Below are 23,208 nucleotides of genomic sequence, written 5' to 3' on the forward strand. Positions count from 1 at the left end.
TATCATCATCATCATTTAACATTCATTTTCCATGCTGGCAGGGGTTAGATGGCTTGACTGGAAGCTGGTAAGCTGGGGAGCTGCACCAAGTTCCAATCTGATTTGGCATAGTTTCTACAGCTGGATGCCCTTCCCAATGCCAACCATTGCAAGAGTGTAGCGGGTGTTTTTTATGTGCCAGTTACATAACAGAGGCATCGGCTACAATTACAATCTCACTTGGCTTGATAGGTCTTCTCAAGCACAATATATTGCCAAAAGTCTCAGTCACTTATCACTGCCTCTGTAAGGCTCAAAGTTCAATGGGTGCTTTTTACATGGCAGTTATGCCACTACTTCAATTTCACTTGGTTTAGCACAATATCCAAAATTTGCTAATAATTGCCCAGTTAAGCCTGACGCAAAGATTCTTATAAAAGGAGAAAAAAGCGAGAGAGTCAAAGAGCAAGTTATTCTTTTATTTGTTTGTCATTTGGTTGCAACCATGCCGGAACACTGCCTTGAAATGTTTTTGTCGAACAATTCAACTCCAGGACTTATTTTTAAGCCTAGTACTTATACTATTGGTCTCTTTGCCAAACCACTAAGTTACAGGGACATAAATACACCAACACTGGTTGTCAAGCAATGATGGGGGAAGAAACACAGACATAGTTATATATATATATAAGACAGGCTTCTTTCAGTTTCTACCAACCAAATCCATTCACAAAGCTTTGATCAACCTGAGACTATAGAAGACATGCAGTGGGACTGAATCTGGAATCATGGTTGGGAAGCAAGCTTCTTACCACACAGCCACGGCAATTAGTAAACCCTTTCTAAATTACAAGGATCCACCAGATTAATGCTCAATTTTGGATTCTATAAGGTTAAGTAGATGGCACATAGCACACTGGATAAGTTGATTTATTGAAGTTAACTTCCTTTGTTAGAGAAACTGCTGTCAACATTTGATGCTAGGGAATCAGTTTTCAGTTTTACAGTAAAAACTACACCACCTTGTAAAACCAGACTTGACTAACCTACAAATTCCAAATCCAACATTTCAGTAGTGTTCATACTTGAGATAGTACCGTTACACAAAAGCACACTAGACCACACTCAAAAGACAAGGATTCACTCAATAACACACTGCATCTTTTCACTACCCATCGTTAACTGCAACAGCAGCAACTCAATACTCTCCTCATTCATCATCATCATTTAACGTCCGCTTTCCATGCTGGCATGGGTTGGACAGTTTGGCTGAGGATTGATTATCCCGAAGGCTGCACCAGGCTCAATCTGATCTGGCCAAGTTTCTACAGCTGGATGCCCTTCCTAATGCCAACCACTCCGAGAGTGTAGTGGGTGCTTTTACATGCCACCAGCACAAGGGCCAGTCAGGTGGTTCTGGCAACGACCATGCTCAAAAGGTGTTTTTCACATGCTACCTGCACGGGAGCCAGTACGGTGGCAATGGCAATGAAGACGCTCGAATATTTTCATACACTACTGTGTCTGTCATACACAATCTTCTATAAAAACGTTCGGTTATGGGCAAGTATTAACTTACTTAGAAACAGGAGAAGACTGATGACAGAAAGGACATCAGGGTGTAGAAAATCTAACATAATATTCTGGCCAATTCATACAAGCATGGAAAAGTGGATATTGAAATGATACTGTTTTAGTATATATATATATATATATATATATATATATATATACTACACAGGAATACCTCAATTTAAAACAAACTGGCTCTGTCTAAACAAAGTGAAAAGAGGTGAATTTTCATAAAAATGATGTTATAAACAACAATTATGTTCTCAACTGCAACTATAGCTATGGCCATTCCAAATATGCTAAATGTTGTTAGATCATAAATTTTCCAGTTATTTTGTCATTGAGTATGATTATGTCATCAAAAGGCGCAGAAGTGGCTGTGTGGTAAGTAGCTTGCTTACCAATTACATGGTTCTGGGTTCAGTCCCACTGCGTGGCACCTTGGGCAAGTGTCTTCTACTATAGCCCTGGGCCTAGCCTTGTGAGTGGATTTGGTAGACAGAAACTGAAAGAAGCCCGTTGTATATATGTGTGTGTGTGTGTGTTTGTCCCCCCCCCCCAACATCACTTGACAATCGAGGCTGGTGTGTTTATGTCCCCATATCTTAGCGGTTTGGCAAAAGAGACCAATAGAATAAGTACTAGGCTTATAAAGAATAAGGACTGGGGTCGATTTGCTCAACTAAAAGTGGTGCTCTAGCATGGCCACAGTCAAATGACAAACAAAAGAGTTATATTTTATTATGGCCTACTTTTTCCATGCTTGCATATCTATTGTTGAAACATCAGTGTTACAAATCTTTCATTTTACAATTAAATTGTTGATAATTTAAATGTTTCATTAAAAAGTAGATAAAATGGATATCATATGAGGGTGTACATACACACACAAGATATCTGTTCCTGTCACTTTATGTTAGTTTCTTATCCCTCAATTCTGTACCCTGCCTTATTGAGGGGTTTTGTCTTGCAGATACTTGCAATGCTACAGCAAGAAGCTATAATTCATCACAGATTATTAACATTCACACAGATACACACAAAACACATTTTAACATCCACTTTTCCAGGCATGCATGAGGCAGATTGTACTTCCTGTCACCAATCCTCACCTGTTTCCAATCAATGTAACATTTCAGGCGTAGGAGAGGCTGTGTGGTAAGTAGTTTGCTTATGAACCACATGGTTCCGGGTTCAGCCCCACTGCATGGCACCTTGGGCAAGTGTCTTCTACTATAGCCTTGGGCCGACCAAAGCCATGTGAGTGGATTTGGTAGACGGAAACTGAAAGAAGCCCATTGTATATATGTGTGTGTCTGTGTTTGTTCCCCCAACATCGCTTGACAACCGATACTGGTGTGTTTACGTCTCTGTAACTTAGCGGTTTGGCAAAAGTGCCCGATAGAATAAGTACTAGGCTTCCATAGAATAAGTCCTGGGGTCGATTTGCTCAACTAAAGGCAGTGCTCCAGCATGGCCACAGTCAAATGACTGAAACGAGTAAAAGAGTTGGATAGGTTGCAATAAATTAGAAAGAAACAGTGCCACTCATTTACAATTTTCACCCAATATTAAGGAATGGAAACACAAACACACACACAAAGAGTGAGAGAGACAATAGGCATCATTCAGTTTCCATTTACCAAATCACCTCACAAGAATTTGATCAGTCCAGAACTATAATAGATGCCCAGGGTGCCACACAGTGAAACTGAACTTAAAACCATCATTTAACGTCTGCTTTCCATGCTGGTATGGGTTAGATGGTTTGACTGAAACTGGTAAGCTGCACCAAGTTCCAGTTTGATTTGGCATGGTTTTTACAGCTGGATGCCTTTTCTAACACCAACCACTCCAACAGTGTAATGGGTGCCACCAACAGAGGTACCACTTACGTGACACTGACACTGGCCACAAATGCAATTCCACTTGGCTTGGCAAGTCTTCTTCATCACAACATATTCATTTCTACTCAAGGCACAAGTCCCGAAATCTTTGGGGAGTGGGCCAGTCAACTAGATCGACCCCAGTATGCAACTGGTACTTAATTTATCAACCCCATAAGGATGAAAGGCAAAGTCAACCTCAGCGGAATTTGAACTCAGAACATAAAGACAGACAAAATTATGCGTTTCGCCCAGCGTAATAACGTTTCTGCCAGCTCAACATATTGCCAAAGGTTTCAGTCATTTGTCATCACCTCCTTCAGGCCCAATGTTCAAAGATCAGGCTTCACCACCTCGCTCCATGTCTTCCTGAGTGTACCTCTACAGTTTGAGATGGCACTAATTTACACAGCTGTCCTTGTCCATATGCATCACATGACCATACCAGCAGTTGTCTCTCTTGCACACCACATCTGATACCTCTTATGCCCAGCTTTTCATTCAAGATGCTTACACTATTGAACATGCACACTGTCATTGCACATCCAGCAAAGCATACTAGCTTCATTTCTTTCAAGCCTACATATGTCCTCAGCAGTTACAGCCCATGTTTCACTGTTGTGTAGCATGCCTGTTCATACACAGGCATCGTACAGTCTGCGTTTCATTCTGGAAACAAGCTTCTTAACTTCAGTGCCATGCCTGCACCCTATGTATGTATGTTTATTCTTGCATATGTATGTGACAGAGAGAGGGGTGGAGTGGATGAGTATATCTGTGTTTCCTTGTCTTGACATTGCATGAGAGTCGTAAATGATTGTCACTGTCATACGAGCAGTGTCGTTCATTTCTAATATTCTGTAAATGCATGTCTGCTCAAGGGGAAATATTACCTTGCTTGAAAATAGGTGAAGACTGGCAACAAGAAGGATATCTGGCCAAAGAGTATCTGCCTCAATAAACTGTACAACCCATGCAAGCATGGAAAAAGGAACATTACATCATGATGATGGTGACACACGCACTCAAGCACAAATGTGTTTGCATCTCCTTGTCTTGATATTGTATGATAGTAGTAAATGAGTGTCATCATCATTGCAAGCTTTCACGAAAACATGTCTGGCTATGAGATAAAAAAATACATTGCTTGACAACAGATGAGGGTTAGTAACAAGCAAGAAGGGCATGAATCCATAGAAAATCATCTCCAACAAATTCCATCTGACCCAAGCAAGTAGATGTTAAACTGATGAGAGATAAATATATACATACACAATGGGCTTCTTTCAGTTTCTATCTACTAAATCTACTCACAAGGCTTAGATCAGCTAACAGCGGCCAGGGAAGACATTTGCCCAAAATACCACACAGTTGGGAAGCAAACTTCTTGATTACAAACTCATGCTTGCATCTAAGGTGAATTATAACACACACACACACACAACAGAAGTATGTCATAGGCATAGCTGTATTTGCATCACTATTTGGTTTTGGGTTCAATCCCAGTAACAGGAATTGATAAATACTAAGAATTCCATCATGTGTTTATGTGTATCTGTGCCTTCACTGTTTAAATATTTGAGCAATGCATTAAAACAAAGTTACCATCTATGCCAATGTCTGTGAACCTTCTGCCATAAAAAATAGGTTTGGCCACTGAACTGTTTAAAGGTCAAGTTGAAATAATAACTAACATGGAAACAAAGTGAGGAAGGGCATCCAGTCATATTAAAAAAACTATCTCTAAGTTTTGTCTGATCCAAGCCAACACAAAAAAAAAAAGTGGAGGTTAAAACGATACTTGCCCATACTTGCTTGGGCCAGACAGAGTTTATTGAAGATTTTGCTAATGTTGGATGCCTTTCCTGTCACTAACCTTCACTTGTTTTTCAAGCAAGGCAAATATTTCTCGTTGGCAATGAAAACAGTAGAATGTAAAGAATATTTTATGTAAAGTAAAAAGAATGTCAAGATCATTTATGATTAAAAATACTTATTATAATCGTTTCTGAATCCCTTTCACTCGCATTATACTCATGCACACCATTACTTGTATAAATGATTGCCAATTCAAAAGCATTCGTAGATGGACTTTTCCACTCAAGATTGTAAGTGCCTTGAGAGAAAAGTTGGACCTAAGAAGCATCAGATGTGGTGTGCAAGAGAGGCGTCTACGCTGGTATGGACACATAGTAAGAATGGATGAAGATAGTTGTGTGAAAAAGAGCCACACCCTGGCGGTTGAGGGAACCTGTGGAAGAGGCAGACCCAGGAAAACCTGGGACGAGGTGGTGAAGAACGACCTTCGCTCTTTAGGTCTCACCGAGGAAATGACCAGAGACCGAGACCTTTGGAAGTATGCTGTGTGCAAGAAGACCCGGCTGGACAAGTGAGCCCATAACCCATAGCCCCCACCTGGGACGTAGTCAGTCCACCTATGCATACCTTCCTTCTTGGGTCACATAACTCTACTTGTGAAGACCTGTTGAGGCAAGTGAAAATGGACAAAATGGACAAAATCAAAAGCAAATTCGGTGAACATTAATGGAATTTGTAGTTTTGTGGTACCAGTGCCGGTGGCACATACGAAAACCATCCAAACGTGGCCGTAGCCAGTACCGCATTGACTGGCCTCCGTGCCGGTGGCACGTAAAAAACACCATCCGAGCGTAGCCATTCGCCAGCCTCGTCTGGCATTTGTGTCGGTGGCACATAAAAATCACCCACTACACTCTCGGAGTGGTTGGCGTTAGGAAGGGCATCCAGCTGTAGAAACACTGCCAGATCTGACTGGCCTGGTGCAGCCTTCAGGCTTCCCAGACCCCAGTTGAACCGTCCAACCCATACTAGCATGGAAAGCAGACGTTAAACGATGATGATGATGATGATTTCTTTTTGAAAAACAAGTCTATTGTTGATTGCTGAGAAGCTTTTTTTTTTTTTGCTTTCTACAAATTTCTCAGTAACATGCAAGAACATTGATCATGGTAGAAGAAACTTTTGCACTTCGTTCAAAATTTGGATCTTGTGCTTCAAAAAACTCCTAAACCCAAGTCCTTGTAAAGTGAGGTATGACTGAATATAGCACAAGGATAAAGTAAGAAAAAATATGCACATGCATATTTGTGTGAATACTAGGACATCTGGGCTGATAGCTATCTATGGTAGTTATTGTCTGATACTGCATATCACATGCATCACAGTGATGTCTTCAAATCAACAATGAAGTAATCACATCCTGGCAAGTTAAGATCTACCCTAATCAAAACCAAGCTACAAGCATTTCTCCACCAAAAAAATACTTAGAAACAAGGAGGAACCAATGATACTTGGACATTACACTGAATTAACTATTTGAATATATGACATTAAAAATATCATACTCAACATCAGATGTATTTTGGAGACTGTACCACAATGGAAAATGAAGACCACTCAACTACACTGATATTATTAGCAGAAGAACATCAAACTGAGAGTCTACCAAAGCTAATGGTAGACACATTCCTAGCATAACATAATGAAGTGCACCTCAGCTTGTAGATGACTTGCATGTATATGTGTGAAACAAGAGAACCAGATCAAATATATAAAGAGTATTGCAATTCAAGTTACTTTGAAGAGTTCAGCAGCTAGTCTGAAGAGAAACCTTAGTCCTTGAGATGCAGCTTTTGGCTATGAGACTTCCTGACCCTCAGGAGGCAGCTTATAAATGGTACATTTTCATCACACATATCTCACCATGTCCTACAAATACACACACATACCTAATGGCTAGATTTAGGTACAGGATCACAATCCCTATCAATTTTCCCAGTACAAGCATCATCATCATCATTTAACATCCGCTTTTCATGCTAGCATGGGTTGGACGATTTTGACTGAGGGCTGGCGAACCGGATGGCTGCACTAGGCTCCAATCTTGATCTGGCAGAGTTTCTACAGCTGGATGTCCTTCCTAATGCCAACCACTCCGAGAGTGTAGTGGGTGCTTTTTACGTGCCACCGTATTATTAGGGATAATATAATACTGCTAACAGCATACAACAGATGTGAGCAAATTACATACAAGAGAATACAGAAAAAGAAAATAAGTCTTACTTGAAACACAAACATGTGTCGTCCACCAGGAACAGGTCCAACAAGAACTGAATCGAGCACTTGGTCATAGTCCATGCTTTCTGCAGAGCCAACATAGATGATTTTCCACTCAAGATCTAATAAACATAACAAAACAATAGATGAAAAACTAAGATAAATTCATCAGAATTATTGACCCTGAAATGATAAAAAAATGAAGTTGACCACAAAAGGCTTAACTATATATCACAAAGTACAATATGTTTCTGATTGAAAAACAAAGTCAGAAATTTTGAAGCAAGTAGTTGGTCAAAACTATCAACTCAAGTATTTTACTGCTTCTTATCAATTCCACAAGGATTAGTTGACTTTGCACTGCTAGGAGTCATATCGCTGTACACTAACGTCGTGAATAATTGAACAAGTGAAGCACAACTACAAGGTAAGACATTTGTTTTTTGGGGATTCAGTGATGGTTTGTTGCTTGTGTTTATTTTTGTCAAACAAGAAATCTCCACTGAGTTCCATGCATTTGTCTGCCTGTAGTTGTGTTTAAAGTCTCACTTAGCAGTGAGAAGTGAGTTTTGGGGGAATACCCCTCCTAAAATTGTGCTTATTTTTTTTACCATTTTTTGCTGAAATTGTTGTGTGACCGTTTTGTGCCCTTACCAAGAGGATTACCGAGTTGTCCAGAATAACTTGCTGTGTTTTTTTCAACTGCTTCTTGTCTTCTTTCTTCCTGCTTGCATTTGTGTTTTTTTTTTTATTTGGTGAACTTTTACAAAAAAAAAAATGGCAAAAAAGACAAACACTGCATTGGAGTGGGAGATTGTCCCACCCAAACAGTGGATGAAAGACTTTGGAGAGGATGCTGGTGTTAAGGACTTATTCGAAGTTGCTCGACACCATCGCCCTCTTTCAAAAGACTCAAATTGAAAAAGAGATAGCAGAGTATTTGCCAACTATTAAATTCATCTTCAGGGGGGTCAAATATGCAATGGTTGCAAGTTGGCACCTCTGAGGAGACTCACAAATTTGGAAGCCAGCCTTTAGAGGGCAAAAAGATTTTGTTTCTTCCCACACATGGTGGGAGAAAGTTGACAAGAGCTTGGGTCTGCGGGTTGCCTCCCGGGAGATAGAACCTGAGTGGATAGAGGACACTATCCGCCAGGGTCTGGGTGACAGTGGATCCAAACTGCTTCTATCTATGTAATGTCTTTATGGCAAATTTGATGAAATAAAGAAGCTTGCTTCCCAACCACATGGTTCTGGGTTCAGTCCCACTGTGTGGAGCTTGGGCAAGTGTCTTCTACTATAACCTCAGATCGACCAAAGCCTTGTCAGTGAATTTAGTAGACAGAAACTGAAAGAAGCCCATCATATATGTGTGTCTTTGTTAGTGCTTGTCCCCCACCACTGCTTGACAACCAGTGTCAGTGTGTTTACGTTCCTGTAACTTAACAGTTCAGCAAGAGATCAAGAGAATAGGCATCAGGCTTTAAAATAAAAACATACCAGGTCTGATTCATTTGACAAAAAATTCAAAGCAATGACCTGGCATGGCTGCAGTCTTAATGACAAACAATATAAAAAATACAAATCTCTCTCTCTTTTTCTTGTTTCTTCCTTATTCCATTTTTGGTACTTAATGTAAAAAAGGTAAAGTATATATGGCCGTATCTGTGGTAACTGAAAGACAATGCAATATTAGTTGCTGGCAGAAACGTTAGCATACTGGGTGAAATGCTTAGTGGTATTTTGTCTGTCGTTACGTTCTGAGTTCAAATTCCACCGAGGTCGACTTTGCCTTTCATCCTTTTGGGGTCAATTAAGTAAGCACCAGTTACGCACTGGGGTCGATATAATCGACTTAATCCGGTTGTCCTTTCTCTGTTTAGCCCCTTGTGGGTAGTAAAGAAATAGGTATTTCGTCTGTCTTTACCTTCTGAGTTCAAATTCTGCTGAGGTTGATTTTGCCTTTCATCCTTTCGGAGTCGATAAATTAAGTACCAGTTGCATACTGGGGTCGATCTAATTGACTGATCCCTTCCCCTAAAATTTCGAGCCTTGTGCCTAGAGTAGAAAAGAATATTTGTTGCTGGCTAAAGTATTTTCCCTATGTGAAATATTTCCATAACTTCACATAAAAGAAGGCCATCACATTCAGCCAACAAAGGGCACTATAAGGTTTATTTGAGCTGCTAGATATAGCAAAAAAAAAAAAAAAAACTTCCATCAAATCATACCTTATCTTAAGAAATGGAATATACAATGATTAATATAATTCCTAATATATTTCTGAAAATAAGACAGGGTGATTGCAGCAAGAATGTTCAGGGTTTTTTTTTTATATATATAGGTCTTCTGGATCAGAGTTGATTCCAAGAATTAAGTGACTCCTTTAGCAGAGTTCCCACTAGTTACCAATATTCACACAAGACCTTCTCCAGTTCTCATTTTACCAAAGTCTTTCCCTTCATTTATGCAAAATGATATCTCACACTCGTCTTAGATTACAATAGTTATGGGCATGTTCCTTCTTCTCTGACATCATATATTTTTCACATATACACCCAAAATACAGCATTAGTTTTTATCATGGTTTTTTTAAGACCAAATGATGAGGTTTGATATTTCAGAAGTCACACAAGATACCTTTCTTCAGTCATCTCCAACACAGTTAACTCCAGCATTAAGATACTTCACACTACAATCAGGATAAAAGCTATGTATGTTCACAGCATTTAGATTTATACTAGGTGAGATTATCATTCACTGAAGAGAGGAGAATGGTTTTTCTGTTTCACTTTTTAGGAGATAGGTTTATGTAAGATTATTGGTGTATCAGAAAGCTAACTGGGATAGGTATGCGATGAAGAAGAAAAAAAATGACAAAATACGAATCAACACTCTCCCGCAAAATTTGAGGCCTTAGTGCCTGTGTTAGATTATTATGAGGCTTCTATACACCCGGGAAACAATTGTGGACAGGTTTTGGTTATATTGGATCTCCTTAGCGAAGCACAGGCTATACTGTACTGTATTTCAGTAAATTCAATCAGGTACATCGTCTTTAATTATAACAACGGTTCCATGACGAAGAAATAATTTAAATAGACTTCTGGCATAATTTACTGAAAAAAAATTGTAATCTTTGAAGCTAATACTTCAGATATAAGGTGTATTGTTTGAAAAGTGTTGTTTCTAAACAAATCTGTAAAACCACGTACCGAAATTTTTGTGAGTATAACAGTTCGGCCTTAGTAAAGATTTTAGAATTCGATTATACATATACGCTGTCATGGTAACAAGATTCTTTCATAAAATTATTTCTAGTAGTTACTTTTTCAGTCATTCATACTTTAACTTAACTGGTGCAATTTTTGTGGAATAAGACGTCCCAAACATTCAAAGTATGACCATGGAAAAAAAAAAAGTTAAGAAACTGGCCACATACTTTAAATAACTTGGTCGACACAACTAACTCAGAAATCCTCACCAATAACATTTTTTTTTCTTTTATTGCAGAGACTTAGTATAAAAAAGTCAAATGAAATAACTTTCTATACCTTTTAAGAGTTTCTCATAAGAGAAAAAAAAAAGCATTATAAGAAAAAAATCACGACAAACTAGGTATAAAAGTGCGCGACGTTATATATACATATAAGAGCAAGCTAAAAAAAAATTCCTTTCCCATAGAAGTTAAATAGGCTTGTGATTTGAAAACTACTTAAAAGCTATATTTAATTTAAATACATATAGTTAGTTACTCCTAATTTTAAAATACTAATGAAGTTTATAAGTATTTTCTCGGAGGAAATATAACAATTTCAGACTGAAAGAAAGAAGTTTCATTATACACCAAATTATATTTAATCAGTTGAGAACATCATACATTTAAAGACGGATATTAAATAGAATATAGAATAAACTGTCATGGAAAAAAAAAATCAAACTTTAAGTTTCTTTTAAAATAACACCTCTCCTTGTTTGTTTCGCTTTAAAAAAATCGATTTCAGGTAAAGTGGAACTCAATACGAATAGATTGAACTTCGATAATTTCGCTGAACAAAGAGATTTGTAAAGGATGAAGAAGAAATAGTAATTCCATTCTCACCTTCTGGCAAGTCTTCCAAACACTCAAACGTGATTTCGAATTGGAACGGATTCAAAAAAGGTGAAGGATTATCTAGGACGACCACATTGCTAATGTTAACTTTGGCCATGATGAATTTGTGGTGAGACTGGAGCAATTAGAAACCTCGCCGACACAATGGTGGTGAGAAAGAAAGGAAGAAAAAAAAGGCAATAATATTCGATAGACTATATTTACATAAAGACTTGGTGGAGAGGAAAATAACTCTTCAACTCTGTAAAATAGGGGGGAATGCGCCGCTTTGAAGAAAATGGCGCGAAAAGATGATCCAAAGCTTCTCCCCCTCCTCCTCTTCTCACTAGAAGAAGGAAAGAACAAGACGAAAAGCAAAACATCCTAAGTGATATGTGTATATATAAACTGTTGTTTCATTGGCTGATAGTACTAGAAGTGAAACTAAAATTCATTCTGATTGGATGGTAGTTTTGCCACTGTGTTAAGAAGAAATATAAAAATTTTACTAATTGTTTCAAATTTTGGCACAAGACCAGTAATTTTCGAGGGAGAGGGCTAGCCGACTATATAGATCCCAGTACTTGACTGGGACTTTATTTTTGTCAACACAGAAAGTATAAGAGATACAGTTGACCTCGACGGTACATCAACTCAGAATGTAAATGAGCCGGGAGAAATGCTACTAAGTATTTCATCCGAGGTGCTTAATATTTTTTAAACATATGCAAAGTGATAAAAAATTTTTACTGGGAGGTGTACGGGTGCTTATTGACTCTATACTTTACTAGTCCTTAATTCTATCGAGCCAAGAAAAATGAATGATAAAGTCATCTTTGGTGAGGTTTGAACTGAGAATGGGAAGGGACATAATTTAAATACCCCTAGGCATTTTTGATGATAATAATAATTCATGAAAGAGCATAAAACCTGTTTTTTGTGTGTGTGGTGGAAGATGGTTGAAATTGTGTGTGTATTATTGACGTCATAGAACGCCTGCCGTGATTACAGATGTGGGTTCGAGTCCCAAATGGAGCCTTCGACTTTTTCTATCCAAAATGTCTTTTAAACCCAATATTTTACACGTTACTTTTTATAGTTTTTCTGCTTCAAAATCCAACATTCCAAACAAGAATTATATGTATATCGGCTGATCCAGATGACTGGAGTTTCTCCGGCGTCCGGTCGGTTCATCGGACAGACTAAACTGGATCAGTTACATACGGACAGGTGCACACGCGCTCACACATATACATAGGTATGTTGGTAGTGCGTGTACGTGTTAGGATACCATGTCAATTTCCGCTGTGTCAGCACCATTGGAAGTTGACAAGTTACTATGTATCAACTTCCGCTTCGTCGTCATCACCGGAAGTTGATATAGTGGACTTGGTTGTTGTTGCTTTTTAAATACATTCTCCTTTCCTACGCTAACGTTTGGAAATCGTTCCGAGTAACTTCATTGCATTTATAAACGTATTTTGCCCCCCAAAAAACAACCAGATCCAATTGTAAAGGTGTTTCTATCACTATTATGATATTAATTTGCTTGTGCCGTCTCTTGAACATAAATTGAAGTTCGTTGTTGGATTTAAAAGTGACAGCAAACCACACTACAAACCACATCAGTTTCATATCTCTTTCAGGTTGGTTATTCATGCTTCCTTTCTATATATCTTTATATTCTTGTGTAATCGAAGTAGGTGTTGCCTCCCAATTTTTTTCTTTCGTAGTTCTCTTTCTGTGGATGTTTTCAGTACTAACACCTAACAAAATGGTTTTCCAAACAAGAACACCTGTGAGATCATAACACCTGTTAGAAATAACAGTCAAATCACCCTCAAACGAGTCCCTACGGTCTTTAAAAAGAAAAACAGCCCATTGTATAATGAACCCATACTGTCTTAAACTAATACACCGAAGGGCATGATTAGGAGATATTATGTTGCTCGCCTCCACCCGACGAGAACAGAGAGCTGCCCTTGGACTAAACTAGAGATATATTCTGTATTATATATTTGTTATACAGATAGATAGCATAAGCCAGTGAATGGGCCCCTACGCAATTACATGATCTTACAACCAAATCACCCCCAGGTCTTTAAAAGGAAGAGCTTTTTCAATAATGTGGATTGTCAAGGTGGGAAAACGTTTGGTCATATATCTGTTGGATCAGGGCTGACCCGGAACTAACTATAACAATAACAACACTAGCAACAACAAAATAGACTATCATAAATTAAAATGCAACCCAGAAAAGCTTTATTTCGAAGGTGTAACCAGTGAACCATATTCTTACCTTTTATATCATATTTACATAATTATTTCTTGGTCGAGAATTTCCTTTGCAACTTCTGTTCATTATGCTGCTTCGTTTTTCTTTTGATATGTTTTATCGCTTTAAAATTTTAATAAATCCTCAAAAGAAAAAAATACGCTTCATTAGTATTTCTGTTTTCCTATCATTGAGTACTAAGCTATACATTTTGCTGGGAGTGTGTGAACTCCTTCCAGTACATGATTGGTACTTTATCTCCCACCCCTAGGAATATGAAAACTAAAGTCGATACCGTTGGGATTTGAGTAACAGAAAACACAGGAGGATTAAATCAACATATTCCCCTCTCAGATTCACACACTAATTGCAGCGGTCCTTCAGTTTTTCCAAGCTCTGTAAACAAACTCGGAAGGTTGGGCTTCCAACCAGGCCTTTCGCGACACCCTTAAAGCCAGGAACATTTCAGCACCCCCTCGCATATATATATATATACACGGCTTGGAAAAACTGAAGGACCGCTGCAATTAGAGTGTGAATCTGATAGGGGAATATGTTGATTTAATCCTCCTGTATTTTCTGTTACTCAAAGCCAAGAACTCTACAGCACCCCTCGTGTGTGTGTGTGTGTATGTGTATATATATATATACATAGTCACACACGGGATACATATCTCTTACCTTATGATATTCCATTTAAGTTTCCATTTGACGTGCCATTGAAAATACCGTGAACCAGTGAAAACCTCTCTCCAACCTCGTTACTGTAACCCCTCCCCTATCAGACATTCAATGACACTACAAATGCTTTGCAGGTAGCTCTCCCCTCTGTAACAGCAAATTGAGGATTTCCTTTCACTGGACAGAGTTACAAAGTTGAGGGGAAGAATACACTTAATTCTTTTGATGCTGGGATGCATGAAAAATAAAACCAACTTTGGCAGAATTTGAACTTAGGATGTATAGGAATACTGGATCTTTTCAATCTGCTGTTGATTCTCTTCTACTCTTAGGCACAAGGTCCGAAATTATGGGGGAGGGGGCAGTCGATTAGATCGTCCCCAGTACGCAACTGGTACTTAATTTATCAATCCCGAAAGGATGAAAGGCAAAGTCGACCTCGCTGGAATTTGAACTCAGAACCTTAAGACAGACGAAATACTGCTAAGCATTTCGCCCGGCGTGCTAACATTTCTGCCGGCTCGCCTTTACGCTGTATTAATTCTGCCAATCCACTGCTTTTTCAGATGAATGAATGAATCATTTTTTTTTTTAATGAGAGGGAATTCTCTTGTCGAATGAGAGAAAAAAATTCATGTTGCATATTAATTAGTCTATCTTTTTACTAAATATTGTTTTTTTTTTTTTTTCTAATTCTATTATGTATGCAAATTCTGGGAAAACAGTTTTTCTATATACCTACAGCTGTTCATACTTGGACACATCATTAGTGTTGTATGTGGAGGCGCAATGGCCCAGTGGTTAGGGCAGCGGACTCGCGGTCATAGGATCGCGGTTTCGATTCCCAGACCGGGCGTTGTGAGTGTTTATTGAGCGAAAACACCTAAAAGCTCCACGAGGCTCTGGCAGGGGATGGTGGTGATCCCTGCTGTACTCTTTCACCACAACTTTCTCTCACTCTTACTTCCTGTTTCTGTTGTACCTGTATTTTAAGGGGCCGGTCTTGTCACTCTCTGTGTCACGCTGAATATCCCCGAGAACTACGTTAAGGGTGCACGTGTCTGTGGAGTGCTCAGCCACTTACACGTTAATTTCACGAGCAGGCTGTTCCGTTGATTCGAATCAACCGGAACCCTCATCGTCGTAACCGACGGAGTGCTTCCAATCCCAGTGTTGTATCCTGCAGTTACCTAGTGATTTTGGTCTTGCAACATTCACTCTTATCCAAGGAACCCAAACCTCAGCTTCTGTCCAAAGAACATTCATCTCAGCTCACCAGTCACCTGTTGTTAGCCACCATCTCTGCAATATCCATGTCCTTGATTGCTCTTCTCCTGCTTACATCAATAATTTTATCATTGAGTCCATCTAATTTTGGGTGCACATCTTTCCCATCTCTTCGCTAGCCCTGGTGCTATCTTTTTCCTTATGAGTTTCGTAGCTGAATTTTGTTTTTCCTTTTGCAGATGTGTCTTGTGTTATCAGTTCTCCCCATTCCCACTTTTTCAGCTGCAATTACACTATTCATATTTGTATTTGATGATACCTGATCATTTCATTTATATATAAGGCGAGCTGGCAGAATCATTATCATGCTGAGCAAAATGATCAGCAGCATTTGGTCCATCTTTACTTTGCGAGTTCAAATTCTGCCAAGGTCAACTTTACCTTTCATCTTTTCAGGGTTAATGTTATCAACTTAACCTTTCCCCCAGAATAGCTGGCCTTGTGCCAAAATTTGAAACTATATATATATATATATATATATATATATATATACATGCATACATTATTAGGATTGTATTATGAAGCCACTGAACATATTGGCACTTATAAAATACACCCTCACCCAGGCAACCCAACTGAGGCTGATTAAATCTCAGCCTGTCTCCTCATAGCTTTCTCCTGACCCTACCAGTTTACTCTTTTTAACCAGAGCTGCCTAGATGCCTTCTTTGTTGCTTCTACATTGTTCTTGAAGGTTCTTCTGCTCACTCTTGTAATGTTATCCTTGAGTCTGTTTGTCTGAGGTGCACATCCTCCTGACTTCTCGAACACCCCTATAGGTGCCTTTTCCTCTTGCTTGGGTAATCCTAGTTACAGAATCTAAACTCTAGATAAACAAATACCTATTGTCATCAGACATGGAGGAATACTCTTGAGACTTCAGCATTCAAATTAGTTTATCAAATTTAATGCTTAATTATTATTTTGTAACTTTGAGATTTTGATTATGGGATTGTTTACTTTTAATTTGACATTTTAGGGTAAGTGTAAGAGACTATTTTGCCAGTTTAAGCTTAAAACAAAGAGAACATTTTGGCCAGATATGACCAGTTTAAATGCTAAATTGGTTAAGTCATTTTTAATTTCCCATATGTTAAAAAATAAAATACATTTAACATATTAGAATATATTTCTTATATGTGTATATATTTTTTGTGTATATCTCTGACAGCTGATGTAATTACAGAACAGCTGAATAGCTTTGACCTGCTTATGTTGATTTTAGTGTGGGGAAAAAGTTGCTCTTAATTTTTCACAGTAGTCACATAACCAATATACTCATTAATTTCATTTAGCTTATTACCAACCCACATCTTCTCAGACTAATGGGATTGACATCCTTCCCAAAATTCTGCACCAAAGGGAGTGGATATTCTCTAGTCAGAATGCTTGCAAGAGTAAAATCTGCTAGAGACAAGTGGTAATGTTATAGTGTAGCACTTGAATATGAAGATTTCTTTGTTTTGCTTTTCTTTTGTTTGTTTTTTCTTGTGAGAATGGACTGGCGTAGATGGTAAGTCAAAGTCAAGCTAAATGCTTTGTAAAATTTACTTTGATTTATTGCTGTTTTGAGTTCACTTCATGTTAGAGTTACTCTTGCCATTCATCCTTCCACAATTGAAAGCATAACCCTAATAATATACTTTAGAATAATTCAAAGAACTTAGAATTTGTGTAAAGTTAAACAATAATTTTTTTTTTTTTTTGCTATTAGGACAGTGAAGATTATTAAAATAATTAGGAGTCAGCTTGCTGTTACCTCAAGGTGGTGGTTAGTTTTGTTAAAAACAGTAGCTAAATCTTCCCCAAAATTCAACTGTTCTATCCTAGATGCTTTGTGTAAACATGTGGAATGTCTTTGCTCATAGCCCCAGGTCAGTCACCTTAAATGGGGCTGACCTGAGGCTAAACAATAACATCAAACCTGATAACAAAATATCATGGGGCAATTTAATAGGGACATACAGCATTTTTCACTCTGGATCAGCCCTGATGAAGCAAGCTTATGAACAAGGACATTTCAGCCATGACCATCCTGTCATTTTTCCAAGATGATAGATTGTGATTATAAAAATATCTGGCACCTATTTCTAGCAAACCAAGTGTCCACAAAAAGACACTTGTTGGTTTATTCATATTTGGTAAGAGCAGGGAGTTGGCAGGCTTTTTAGCACTATGAACATTGGTTTGTGGAATTTAGTTAGATCATTTTATGTTCTGTATTGAACCCTACCCTTCTCCCCAAATTTGTGCCCTTATTTCTGTCATAAGTGAATATTTTATTGATAGAAGAACAAAAGGAGGAATTTTATTGATTCCATCATTGTTTTAATGTCCTTTTTTTCCATACTTGCATGGGTCAGACAGAATTCTTTGAAGTAGATTTTCTACAGTCAGATGTTCTTCCTATCACCAACCCTCACCTGTTTATAAGGTAATTTTTTCACATGGCTGAATATGATTTCACAGAAGATTGAAGCAAAGGACACCACTTGTATCATGGTTGTTCTCATTTACAACAATCACATGATCTCAAGTCAACGAGATACCAACATGTATGTACATATACATATGTGCACATGACTGGCTACTTTCAGTTTCTGTCTGCCAAACCCACTGACATGGTTTTGCTCAGCTCACTACAGTAAAAAACACTTACCCAAGGTACCACACAGTAGGACTGAACCCAGAAGCAAGCTTCTTAACCACTCGGTCACATTTGCACTTTGACTTTGAAAATACATTGGTTGATTTTTTTTTAACTCTACAAGTTGCCCATGATACAGCAGATCTATGATTAAAGGCACTATTTCCATTATTTTCCTCATTTTTTTTTTCAAACATATTGTGTCTGAGACTACATTATCTAATATGTCTTTTCTTTTAAAGATGCTAGTTGTGAAATTAAGCTACTATTTCTAGTGGGTCAAGATGTCCTATTGAGGTTCCAACTTTATATTGGTGGCTTGTTGGATGTCTTCCAAAAGGCACTTGAAAGAACAAAGAATAAGTGATGGAATTGGTTTTCATTAGAACATTTGAACATTGTCTTCCCAAGAGAATATCAACAACAATAAATTGATGATGGATTGAATATAATCAATGATTAAAAGTTCTACTAATAACTGGTGGTAGTTAGTAGAAGTAGTAGTAGTTGTTCATTGTCCTTACCACATCTGTGCTTTCCACAAACCCCATATTACACATTTTGCTCTATCCTTCTACCTCATAACCACAATTCTCTGGAGTTCCACCTCTCCCTCCACAGGCATCATCAACCTGCTAGACATAGCAACCTGATCTATCTGAAATTGTATCCTAGTGTCTTAAGTAAGGAAAAGACATATTAGTCTTATATACTCCTGAAAAAAAACAGGATGGCCATGGGTAGAATGCCTTTGAGCATATGTCACTGCCATGTCAGAACTAAACAACAACAACATCATTGTTTTAACATGCACTTTTCCATGTTTGGATAACTTTGATAGAGTCCATTGAGGCAGATTTTCTACAGTCAAATGCCCTCCTTGCCACCAAAACTTACTCGTTTCCAAGCAAGGTAATATTTTCTTATGGCCAGACATGATTCCACAGAATATTGGAAAGGAATGACATTCACTTACAGCAATCGTGCAATGTCAAGACAAAGATATACAAACACACTCTCTCTCTCTCTCACACACATACACATACACACACACAATAATTGGAGAGATAAGTAATAGCCTAACCATCACCTCAGCAGCACTTCATACAGGAACCTGGCTTGCAGTATTCAAATAGTATAAAGGTTACATTTTTTAATTAACCAAAGAATGATTTGTTATACTTTGGTTAATTATTAAAGGAACATTTTTGCTGCCAATCCAAGGCAATGTATATCAAATAGGTATGTTATAGCCCTCACAAAATGAAAATCAATTATTTTGATTAAGGAAAAGACAAGCCAAATCAATGTTTCATATATTTCATTGAATGAAGACCATTTTTCTTCATATTACATGCAATTTTATGCATAAGTTGTATACCTCTGTCTACTAAATCTGCCGAGAAGGCTTTGGTTAGATTAGGGTCATAGTAGATGACACTTGCCCAAGGTGCAACACAATGTCTGTTTCAGCCATGAGCACTGGACTTCTTCCCTTTCTAAATCATCATCACCATTTTAACGTCCCCTTATTTTCATGTTTACATGGTCAGATGGAATTCGTTGAGGCAGATTCTCTATAGCCAGATGCCCTTCCTGTTACCAATTCTTACCTGTTTTCAAGTAAAGTAATATTTCTCCATGATGAAGGTGGCGAGCTGCCAAAATTGTTATCATAGGCACTGGAGTGGCTGTGTGGTAAGTAGCTTGCTTACCAACCACATGGTTCTGGGTTCATTCCCACTGCGTGGCACCTTCAGCAAGTGTCTTCTGCTATAGCATCAGGCCGACCAAAGCCTTGTGAGTGGATTTGGTAGACGGAAACTGAAAGAAGCCCATCGTATATATGTATATATATGTTTGTGTTTGTACCCCCAACATCGCTTGACAACCGATGGTGGCGTGTTTACGTCCCTGTAACTTAGCGGTTCAGCAAAAGAGACCAATAGAATAAGTACTAGGCTTCCAAAGAATAAGTCCTGGGGTCGATTTGCTCGACTAAAGGCGATGCTCCAGCATGGCCGCAGTCAGATGACTGAAACAAGTAAAAGAGAGTATGCCAGGCAAAATGCTTTGTAGCATTTCATCTGTTTTCATATTCTGAGTTCAAATTCCACCAAGGTCAACCTTGCCCTTCATCCCTTCAGAGTCAATCAAGTAAGTACCAGTTGAACACTGGGGTCAATGTCACTAACTACCCCCCCCCCGAAATTACTGGCCTTGTGCCAAAATTTGAAACCAATATTTCTCCCAGACTAGACATCTTTATCAGAGAAGATTGGAAACAAAGAACACCACTCTGCAAGATGGTGACACTCATTTGTAGCTATCACAATATCAAAGCAAGGCTAAAGTAACATGCATATATACATACAAGCAAAACGCCCCTCCCTGCTCCGTCCAGTGGACAGTGCTGAATCATATCTGCTGAATAAAAAGCAATCAGTGTTTTCTTTTCGTTAAAAAATAATTAAGCATGCCTTTATTTCAATAAAATTTTTGGTTTTGTTAAACAAAGTTAAGGCAAAAAAAAAAAAATTCTTGAGAAACAAAATAGTCTTTCCTTCCTTCATGCCATATTTGAAGAAAATATCTCTCTTGCATCTTACTTTTTTGGTCTCTTAAATATACTGCATTTTGTGGCATTATTTCAAGCCAGCCAGCTTTTTTTGTGCAAACTGCACATGCATTTTTCTCGCGTACGCGTAGTATCGATCACAACAGCTGATGTACTTGCGCTTACAAATGCCCGTTCCCGTGGCTTTATCGATGTAGATACTGTCAGTATCTACACATCAAATTTGAGCGCAATCGGATGGAGGATGCCCGAGATCCTAGAAGACACACACATAGATAGACAGAACAGATTTTATATAATAGATGTGATAGACAAAGTAACAGCAGAAATTTTGCATTATTACTCAGCTCATTATACTAGACGTAGCAGTAGCAGTTTTGTATATAGGTGCAATGAGAATGATTCATTTGAAGCATAGATATTGAGTGACATTTTACAAAATGTCAGTGGAAAATAATGCCTGTATTTCTCAATTTGATACATAAAACCATTTGATTCACTGATTAGTGTTATTTATTACTTTCCATTAGTAATGTATATGAGAGAGGGGAGAGTTGTTGTTCATTTGTTTGCAAAAGAACGCTGAAATATCTAGATTTTATATGAAATGCGCAAGTACATTTTGTGTTTTGTCTGATTTGTGTATATATGTATCTCTCTCTCTCTCTATATATATATATATATACCACCAAGTAAGTTAGGGGTTATGAATCCAACTCGCTAAGGAATGGTATTTATCCAATATACTGTTGGTATAGTACCCAAATTCTTAATACATAAATGTTTTTAATTGCAATGCAATTAACTTATTGTATTAAACGGGTGAAGGTAAAGAAATATTTTACCATGCAAACAAGAAAATGGAGAAACAATTTAGTGATATATATATATATATCATCATCATCATCATCATCGTTTAGCATCTGCTTTCCATGCTGGCATGGGTTGGACGGTGCAACTGGGGTCTGGGAAGCCAGAAGGCTGCACCAGGCCCAGTCTGATCTGGCAATGTTTCTACGGCTGGATGCCCTTCCTAACGCCAACCACTCTATGAGTGTAGTGGGTGCTTTTTACGTGCCACCGGCACAGATGCCAGACGAGGCTGGCAAACGGCCACGGTCGGATGGTGCTTTTTACATGCCACCAGCACGGAGGCCAGGCGAGGTTGGCAACAGCCACGATCGGATCGTGCTTTTTACGTGCCACCAGCACGGAAGCCAGTCGGGGCGGCGCTGGCAATGGCTACGTTCAGATGGTTCTCTTATGTGCCACCAGCACTGGTATCACAGCTACAATTTCCATTCATGTTGATCGATTTTGATTTTCACTTGCCTCAACAGGTCTTCACAAGTAGGGTTTTGTGTCCCAAGAAGGAAAGGTATGCATAAGTGGACTGAGGCCATGGGTTATGGTCTCACTTGTCCTGCCGGGTCTTCTCACGCACAGCATACTTCCAAAGGTCTCGGTCTCTAGTCATTTCCTCGGTGGTGGAGGTGCGTGGCTTAGTGGTTAGGGTGTCAGCATCATGGTCGTAAGATTGTGGTTTCGATTCCTGGACCAGGCGACTCGTGTTCTTGAGCAAAACACTTCATTTCACGTTGCTCCAGTTCACTCAGCTGGCAAATATGAGTAATGCTGCGATGGACTGGCATCCTGTCCAGCTGGGGAATACATACGCCATAGAAACCAGGAAACTGGGCCCATGAGCCTGGCTTGGCTTTAAAAGGGCACATTTATTTATTATTATTATATATATATATAATATGAGAGGTTTAGTTCACTGGTGATCTAAACGAATAGGTACGCTGAGTAGGTGCTATAATTGGTCATCTGTTAGGGAGCCATATTTGGCTTCTGTGTTAGCAGGTACACAGAGGAAAAGGACATCAATACCAAGGCAGAACAAGTATCTCAAGTCATAATAATTTAATCAGGATAAGGTTAGTTTGAAGTCTTACAGCTGTTTCTGGGATATCTCAAGTGATAGGCTATCATGTCTGTACACTGGGTATTCCGTCATCAGAGACAAAGTGAGTATGTATGAAAGTTCTAGACAGAGAAATTCACAGTTTATAAGGAATAAAATAGAAGAATAAAGAGTAAAAGTAGATATAA

At 38.5% G+C, this 23,208-nt stretch overlaps 2 protein-coding genes and 1 long non-coding RNA gene across 4 annotated transcripts in view; 1 reads left to right on the forward strand and 2 right to left on the reverse strand.

The window, feature by feature from the left end:
- The window catches only part of LOC115216362 (histone chaperone asf1b-B-like), a 295,828-nt gene extending 283,558 nt beyond the window's left edge, over positions 1-12,270 (reverse strand). The window contains exons 1-2 of one of the 2 annotated variants that reach the window (XM_036506683.1): positions 11,635-12,270; positions 7,539-7,654 (exon numbers count right to left, since the gene is read on the reverse strand). In XM_036506683.1, coding sequence (XP_036362576.1) covers positions 7,539-7,654; positions 11,635-11,743 — 225 coding nt within the window. In that variant the 5' untranslated portion in view covers positions 11,744-12,270. The remainder of the gene's footprint in view (positions 1-7,538; positions 7,655-11,634) is intronic. The other variant, XM_029785628.2, reaches the window with a different exon arrangement.
- A 663-nt stretch (positions 12,271-12,933) lies between these two features.
- The window catches only part of LOC115216746, a 34,411-nt gene continuing 24,136 nt past the window's right edge, over positions 12,934-23,208 (forward strand). The window contains exon 1 of the mRNA XM_029786297.2: positions 12,934-13,271. The gene's annotated coding sequence lies outside the window, so the exon portion shown is untranslated. The remainder of the gene's footprint in view (positions 13,272-23,208) is intronic.
- The window catches only part of LOC118765134, a 15,811-nt gene continuing 12,602 nt past the window's right edge, over positions 20,000-23,208 (reverse strand). The window contains exon 3 of the long non-coding RNA XR_005000988.1: positions 20,000-20,010. This is a non-coding gene — a long non-coding RNA (uncharacterized LOC118765134). The remainder of the gene's footprint in view (positions 20,011-23,208) is intronic.

Source organism: Octopus sinensis, linkage group LG10 (assembly GCF_006345805.1).
Source record: "Octopus sinensis linkage group LG10, ASM634580v1, whole genome shotgun sequence".
In the NCBI taxonomy this organism is placed as follows: domain Eukaryota; kingdom Metazoa; phylum Mollusca; class Cephalopoda; order Octopoda; family Octopodidae; genus Octopus; species Octopus sinensis.